The sequence below is a fragment of the Anoplophora glabripennis genome, unplaced genomic scaffold (assembly GCF_000390285.2).
Source record: "Anoplophora glabripennis isolate ALB-LARVAE unplaced genomic scaffold, Agla_2.0 scaffold640, whole genome shotgun sequence".
Classification (NCBI taxonomy): Eukaryota; Metazoa; Arthropoda; class Insecta; order Coleoptera; family Cerambycidae; genus Anoplophora; species Anoplophora glabripennis.
This window is the reverse complement of record NW_019416735.1, coordinates 85,776-94,502: the sequence shown is the minus strand read 5'-3', so window position 1 is coordinate 94,502 and position 8,727 is coordinate 85,776. Positions and strand designations below refer to the sequence as shown.

Here is an 8,727-nt window from a genome sequence, read left to right as displayed (position 1 = left end):
GTTGTCCTACTAATCTAAAGGTTCGGGGTTCGATCCCTGATGAGGTATGGTTTTTTTTCAATTAATATAATATTTAAATACAATTTTCTATCGTCCACATTTCAAGACAAATATTTCTGCACCAGTTGCTGCTCACGAAGTAAATAATTTCTCACAGTGTTGCCAAATATCTGCTGATTCGAGGCGCGCTAGATTGCCTGTTAAATTCTGCCAGAAAATCGTGAAATATAAAATACAGATAAGTGGGTATAGACCAACCAAATTAAATTTTTTACTCGAATAAAGTCCTATCCGCGAGATTATTGTAAAATTGTCGTCTAAAGGAACATAATACCGTTTTCGAAAAAAATCCAAAAACTTTTGACTTTTGACCTCGAATAACTTTTTTAGCACACATGGAATCGGTCGAGACTTTTGACACTTTATTTCTAATGGAGTACCCAAGGTCTCCACCAAAATTTAGTTCTGTCGGAATTTTTGTTATTTGACCACTATTTTTAAGACTAATTTAACCGGACTAATGTAAAGAAGTCTATTTTTACGATAATAAAATATTTCCACATTCAAAAAAATCGAGTCATCGGTCACTAAAGTACTTTTTTTCATTCAGAAAATAGGAAGAATCTGTCAAACGTTTCAATTTTGTACTACTGACTTTTTGATTATTTTCTAATAAACACTTAAAATCTTGTTTCAGTTAATACGGTTTTTCTTGAAAACCATAAAGTTTTTTTAAATTTAACAAGAGTAAAAGAAAATTTAAAATTAAATACTGCTGTGAATTAATATTACTATTTTTCAATTCAGTCAATGAAAAAAAAGTTCGGTACAATTTCAGGGGTGAGTTATCCCCAATGAACACCTTGTAGAGCTTCAATTAACTTTAAATCATAGCCAAAGAAGACCAGTCTTAAACCTAAATCATGTACCAAATTTGGTTCTTCTACGGTAAAGTGTTGCAGAGATAATAATTTTTTTCGAAATTTAGCCCCCCACTTTGGGGGCTAATAACTCCTCAGGGGTGCATCTTTTTATATAGGTAAGTTTAGTTAAATTACAATATTTTGGACACCCCTACATGCATCTGCCCTTTGTCGGTTCTTATGCGGGGCACCCCTGTATATGATTTTCCGCGTTTTTTGACCAAAAACTGGCACTATCTCAATGAGGATGCATTTTTTCTAAAGAAAGTTTCATGTAAAAGTTGTTCAAAATTAAATTACTCCTATAAAAAATCTAATTTTTTTCCTTATTTTCCCGTACCAAAATTATTCGAAGCTAACGACCGTTAAATAAACACTACCCGATCCATCGATTCTATCGCATTTACAGATACGAATGCAAGATTGGCAGCAATGAGAACAGACACTTATACGAGAGAAATTTCCACTTGGCTCTAGGCGGTGTCTACTCTCTTATAATACGAGAAAACAGGGATCGTATCGAGGTGAGGATTAAATTGCCTACGGATTCAAAGCGTCCGACAGTAAATACAGATTTTTAAAAGTCTTACCATAATCAATGTTGATTAAAATAAACGTCGATTACTCTCTTCTAGTTTGTGAAGCTGTATACTATGTCTGTACCGAATACCGTGAATATTTTGTGGCAAGTACCTCAGTATTTCCTGATTTCCGTTGCTGAGATAATGTTCGGCGTGGCAGGACTTGAATTCTCTTTCACACAGGTGAGAGAAGTAATAAAAAAATAAAGTTGGTTTTTATTCCGCCTCCTTAGCAATGCAAACTAATACAGACATGATCAGATTTATTGTGGCTATTTCAGGAAGCAGACTATTTCTTTTTATGAAAATATAAATAAAGCCAAAATTCTGCTCGCTTGTTTTAGGCCCCCAGGAGCATGAAAACCGTAACCATCGCCGGGTGGTACTTATCCGTGGCAGTCGGGAACTTCTTGGTAATAATAATAACTCAGCTGAATATGTTCAAAAGTCAGGTAAGCGAAGAACAATAAACCAGCGTCGACTGATGAATAATTTAATATTATTAAGGCTGGGCGAGATGTCAGCCAGGGTGACTGCTCTAAGAGCAACATTTCCTATTACACCGTGGGCTGAGGTGAACAAAGAGATAAATAGAAATTATCTAAATCTAACGTGCTTCTACGTTTCTCTGTCTCTGCTACGTCTCTTTATGGAATGACTTTAAGATTCATTCGACTTACACTGGAAGAATGTTGCAAGTACATCTGTCAGTGAATTTATCGTGTCTGTCGCTGATTTTGTTTCTTTTAATATTTCCATGAACTGCGGTTTTTTAAGAAAAAGACAATCCCAAATGTGAAAACGAAAAGATCTCTTTGTAGTTGCTACTTTTTACGTAATCAGTCTCTGTCAAAGGTGATAATAGAACGGCAAGAATGCAGAATATCTTCTTCGAATGATTGCATCATTTGACAATTTCAATATATCCGTCATTTGTTTTTTTCTGACTGAATATTTTTACAACCGATTAAAAATACTATATAGCCCAGTTACTGTAGCTGAAAATATAGTAATACCTCCGAATTTTTTATAACTGCATCGATTTTTCTCAAAATTTAGAATTAAGCTCATCTTCAAAACATATATATGCGCTAGCTGTGCTTTTTGTTCTTAAGGGGTGAAAACCGCCCCTTATTGGAAAAAAAGGAAAAAATACAAATTTAAGCATTTTATGTAATCAAATCTTTTTTATTTAAGCGGTAAGAGTAACTTCATGTACTAGCTAATATGAAACTTAAATTTTCAACCCGGATAAATCTTTAAAAACCACCCCTTTGGATGAATATAATATAAAATAATTTTTTCAACTTGAAACGTTTTCTTGAATAAAAAATCTTTTTTATCGATAGCAACTTTTCAACCCAGACACACAAAATTAAGATTATTTTATAAATTTTTTTAAACATAATAATTATATGTAAATCATTATTGTCGTCACTGCTATTCTCTTCACAATCATGCTCGTCCTCTTTGATGATTGGAGGCGAATTTAGGCAGTTGTCGCCGGAGCATGTTCCACATGTCGAATTGCAAAATAAACCGAAATTCCGGCAGCCACAAAATTACAAAAAATCATTTTCAGCAATTCTTCCCGAGCAGGCAAACTACGCATTTTTATCGGTTCCACTAAATCTTCTTTTTTTAACCATCCCCAGTCCGTTATATTAATATGTTAATATACACATACCTGCTAAATACGTATATATACAAAAAAGATCTATATGCTTCAAAATTCTTGTTTGACCTAAATTTTCCTAAAATTATCATCTACAGGGTGTAACGTAAAGGTTGGGAATAAATTAAACAGTGGATTCTTTAGTTTAAAAAATAAATTTTTGTCATATGAAGTTATGCTTCCACCAAAATTTAGTTCTGTCGGAATTTTTGTTATTTGACCACTATTTTTAAGACTAATTTAACCGGACTAATGTAAAGAAGTCTATTTTTACGATAATAAAATATTTCCACATTCAAAAAAATCGAGTCATCGGTCACTAAAGTACTTTTTTTCATTCAGAAAATAGGAAGAATCTGTCAAACGTTTCAATTTTGTACTACTGACTTTTTGATTATTTTCTAATAAACACTTAAAATCTTGTTTCAGTTAATACGGTTTTTCTTGAAAACCATAAAGTTTTTTTAAATTTAACAAGAGTAAAAGAAAATTTAAAATTAAATACTGCTGTGAATTAATATTACTATTTTTCAATTCAGTCAATGAAAAAAAAGTTCGGTACAATTTCAGGGGTGAGTTATCCCCAATGAACACCTTGTAGAGCTTCAATTAACTTTAAATCATAGCCAAAGAAGACCAGTCTTAAACCTAAATCATGTACCAAATTTGGTTCTTCTACGGTAAAGTGTTGCAGAGATAATCATTTTTTTCGAAAATTAGCCCCCCACTTTGGGGGCTAATAACTCCTCAGGGGTGCATCTTTTTATATAGGTAAGTTTAGTTAAATTACAATATTTTGGACACCCCTACATGCATCTGCCCTTTGTCGGTTCTTATGCGGGGCACCCCTGTATATGATTTTCCGCGTTTTTTGACCAAAAACTGGCACTATCTCAATGAGGATGCATTTTTTCTAAAGAAAGTTTCATGTAAAAGTTGTTCAAAATTAAATTACTCCTATAAAAAATCTCATTTTTTCCTTATTTTCCCGTACTAAAATTATTCGAAGCTAACGACCCTTAAATAAACACTACCCGATCCATCGATTCTATCGCATTTACAGATACGAATGCAAGATTGGCAGCAATGAGAACAGACACTTATACGAGAGAAATTTCCACTTGGCTCTAGGCGGTGTCTACTCTCTTATAATACGAGAAAACAGGGATCGTATCGAGGTGAGGATTAAATTGCCTACGGATTCAAAGCGTCCGACAGTAAATACAGATTTTTAAAAGTCTTACCATAATCAATGTTGATTAAAATAAACGTCGATTACTTTCTTCTAGTTTGTGAAGCTGTACACTATGTCTGTACCGAATACCGTGAATATTTTGTGGCAAGTACCTCAGTATTTCCTGATTTCCGTTGCTGAGATAATGTTCGGCGTGGCAGGACTTGAATTCTCTTTCACACAGGTGAGAGAAGTAATAAAAAAATAAAGTTGGTTTTTATTCCGCCTCCTTAGCAATGCAAACTAATACAGACATGATCAGATTTATTGTGGCTATTTCAGGAAGCAGACTATTTCTTTTTATGAAAATATAAATAAAGCCAAAATTCTGCTCGCTTGTTTTAGGCCCCCAGGAGCATGAAAACCGTAACCATCGCCGGGTGGTACTTATCCGTGGCAGTCGGGAACTTCTTGGTAATAATAATAACTCAGCTGAATATGTTCAAAAGTCAGGTAAGCGAAGAACAATAAACCAGCGTCGACTGATGAATAATTTAATATTATTAAGGCTGGGCGAGATGTCAGCCAGGGTGACTGCTCTAAGAGCAACATTTCCTATTACACCGTGGGCTGAGGTGAACAAAGAGATAAATAGAAATTATCTAAATCTAACGTGCTTCTACGTTTCTCTGTCTCTGCTACGTCTCTTTATGGAATGACTTTAAGATTCATTCGACTTACACTGGAAGAATGTTGCAAGTACATCTGTCAGTGAATTTATCGTGTCTGTCGCTGATTTTGTTTCTTTTAATATTTCCATGAACTGCGGTTTTTTAAGAAAAAGACAATCCCAAATGTGAAAACGAAAAGATCTCTTTGTAGTTGCTACTTTTTACGTAATCAGTCTCTGTCAAAGGTGATAATAGAACGGCAAGAATGCAGAATATCTTCTTCGAATGATTGCATCATTTGACAATTTCAATATATCCGTCATTTGTTTTTTTCTGACTGAATATTTTTACAACCGATTAAAAATACTATATAGCCCAGTTACTGTAGCTGAAAATATAGTAATACCTCCGAATTTTTTATAACTGCATCGATTTTTCTCAAAATTTAGAATTAAGCTCATCTTCAAAACATATATATGCGCTAGCTGTGCTTTTTGTTCTTAAGGGGTGAAAACCGCCCCTTATTGGAAAAAAAGGAAAAAATACAAATTTAAGCATTTTATGTAATCAAATCTTTTTTATTTAAGCGGTAAGAGTAACTTCATGTACTAGCTAATATGAAACTTAAATTTTCAACCCGGATAAATCTTTAAAAACCACCCCTTTGGATGAATATAATATAAAATAATTTTTTCAACTTGAAACGTTTTCTTGAATAAAAAATCTTTTTTATCGATAGCAACTTTTCAACCCAGACACACAAAATTAAGATTATTTTATAAATTTTTTTAAACATAATAATTATATGTAAATCATTATTGTCGTCACTGCTATTCTCTTCACAATCNAGCTATGGATAAAATTTCATTCCATTATCTTCTAATGTTCGAAAGTTATTGGAGAAAAACTAAATCTTTTGAAATTTTTTAGCGCCCTGTAGCTTGAAAAAGAAAACCCGTAGAGCATAACTTCATATGAGAAAAATTTATTTTTTATACTAAAGAATCCACCGTTTAATTTATTCCCAACCTTTACGTTACACCCTGTATACACGTGTTTATTTTTTTGACGATAACTTTCTTACTTTTTAAGATTTTTAATCGCACAAAGGTTCATTTTGCAGGGAATTGTAAGGAGTACGTGAACTGTTGAGTTGATCTTTTTTAAGCCCTTAATTTTTAAGTTTGAAGGGTTTAAAGGGCTCGAAAAGGGTAGTTCTCTCATTCATATGATAACTTAAAATGGCGATATCTCGATTAATATTAATTTTAGAGGAATAAAGAAAATAATGCAAAATCTTCAGCAAAAAAAAGCTAAATTTTTTTACTCTTGTATTTTTTTCGTACACCCTTTAATTTTTAAGTTACAGCGTAAAAATTGATTTTTTTTCAAAAATTTGGAAAATTAACATTTTCAAAAATTAAGCTTTTTTTCGAAATCATGCTTTGTAAGTGAGTCAAAGACCCAGAACATATTCTTAGAACATAAATGAAGAAATCTGTAAATGGATTGCATTTAATTTTAATTGTCGCCAAAGGCACTGATTTGTTTATTAATTTTTTAAAAAATATGGGACTATCATGTTATTTCGATCATATTTCTGTTAATTTTGATTCTAAATACTTTTAAAACTGCTCATTTTAAAGGTTTTTCAAAGAATTTTAAAAAGGTTCAAATATGTAGTTTATTTCCTAATATTTATGGTTTTGGCGTTATGTAACGTTAACTGGTTCCAATTTAGTTTTTAGCTAACATATAATAATGTTTAAAAATCCATAACTCGATTTATATTGCAATTAGAGAAAAACAAAATAATGCCATTAGATTTTTTTTTATTACCTTTCGTTTTGTTCATTACAACTTTTTCGTTAAATCCAATAGTTTCAGAGTTATTTGCAAAAAACTGTCCGAAAACAAGCACTTTTTCAGTAAAAAATCAACATTTTCAATGACGAATTACTCGGAAAGTATTGAATTATCCAAAAAACTGTGTATAACATTTGTTACTTAAAATTGACTCCTCTATCGATTCCTGTGATTATTTTAGGCGTAAAAATTTCCAAAAGCAAAATCACACTACGGCACTATATAAGTTTTGTTGCTTAAGGCATTCCCAACATTCTGTCAAAATTTCACTTCAATCGGTTCAGTTATAAAGAATTCGGAGGTAAAAACCCTGAGTAACTGGATTAATTAATAGAGCTAATAATGTTTTCTAACGTTACCATGTATTTTGACTTTTAAATACTCCCACGCCTTCTCAATGCAACTTTCTACCTTCTAGGCACTAAATTCAATGAAAAAAGTGTATTTTCTTCTGTTTTTTTTCCAATACAAGTAACGCAACAACTTTTTCGTACTTTTGTTTATACTCCGTTAATAAAAACAACCACACATCGCCGTGACGGGATTCTGTTGTTTTAGGCGCACGAATTCTTTTTGTTCGCCATTCTCATCGTGGCCGATATGATGCTGTTTATGGAGATGGCGTCCAACTACAAATTCGTTCAGGTTTGCGAGGCCAGTTCCTCCTGTATACTACCAGAGGAAGACGACCTATCTATCGACCTGTATGATATCGAATATACTACCGATGGGAGCACATAACCATTGAAATAATAAATCGTTTAAAATCTGTTACGTGTTGCCATTTGTTTTCCATAAATAAATTTATTCACATCAGCCCAAAAAAAAGTCGTATCTTTAATGCAAATCAGGTGTTTGTATGAATTCTTATCCGGATTGGTTCGCGAAATGCGATAGGTACAAGCGGACAGTTTCTAAATGCCGTTAGAGCTGTTATAAGAACCGTATATTTAATGAAGATAATGATGAAAGAACGAATTAATTCCGCTGGAGTTTGTTGTTGTGTCAGTGTCCTCACTTTTTTTATTTCTAGTTCAATTAAATTAGATTTTTTCAGTTCAATAAACAAAGATTCGTAAAAATAAGGGAAAATTGGGTAGAATTGAATGATCTACTTTACCCCAGCTGAATGTTAGGGCTTCATTTTCAAAATGGCGTCCACAGTTCCCAAAAAAAATGTTTTAGACAAAAGTTGTAGAACTTTTTATAACAAAAATTTTGATAAACAAGTGTATTAGTTATTGCAAAAAAAACGGCTAAAAATCGCATTTTCTTAAAACTTCTATTTCTATCTTTTAAACGAACAAGGATTTTTTTACGAGACTCAGAATATGTAATCCTTGGCAAGTAGAATTAGTGCATTTTTGTAAAATTTTGATATGAGTTAGTTTGAGGTATGTTATAACAGTAAGTGGCAGTAATTTTTTTTTTCAACCCCCGGCTAGGGATGAAAAAAGATCAAATAAAGGGGGTTTTCCAGATAACTCAAAAGGGGCAAAGGCTAGAAAAAAAAGTTTCTTATAAAAATTGTAAAGCATACAATTCTACATAAAAATGGCCTCTTGACTTTTTCTTGTATTATTAAAATTAACAGAATTAGGGAGGCTAGAAGTTAAGGGAAGATTTCAGAAAATTAAAAAAAATCATAAGCAGAAAAATGAATGAATTTTGTATTTTTTTTTCGATCTACTCTAAAAAATGTAACCTTTCTTTTCAGAGAAATAGATATATTTTTTAATTTTTAATAAGAAAGTTATAACAATTTCAAATTTTTAATCGTTAATTTTAATGATGTAACAAAACTAAAACAATTTTTTTCTATACTATTATTGATTAT

At 32.1% G+C, this 8,727-nt stretch overlaps 1 protein-coding gene across 1 annotated transcript in view; it reads left to right on the top strand.

Annotated features, from left to right (window-relative positions):
- Positions 1-7,666, top strand: part of LOC108911031 (solute carrier family 15 member 1) — an 18,555-nt gene extending 10,889 nt beyond the window's left edge. The window contains exons 11-14 of the mRNA XM_018715854.2: positions 1,333-1,447; positions 1,559-1,687; positions 1,849-1,956; positions 7,449-7,666. Coding sequence (XP_018571370.1) covers positions 1,333-1,447; positions 1,559-1,687; positions 1,849-1,956; positions 7,449-7,631 — 535 coding nt within the window. The 3' untranslated portion in view covers positions 7,632-7,666. The remainder of the gene's footprint in view (positions 1-1,332; positions 1,448-1,558; positions 1,688-1,848; positions 1,957-7,448) is intronic.
- The last annotated feature ends 1,061 nt before the right edge of the window (positions 7,667-8,727 follow it).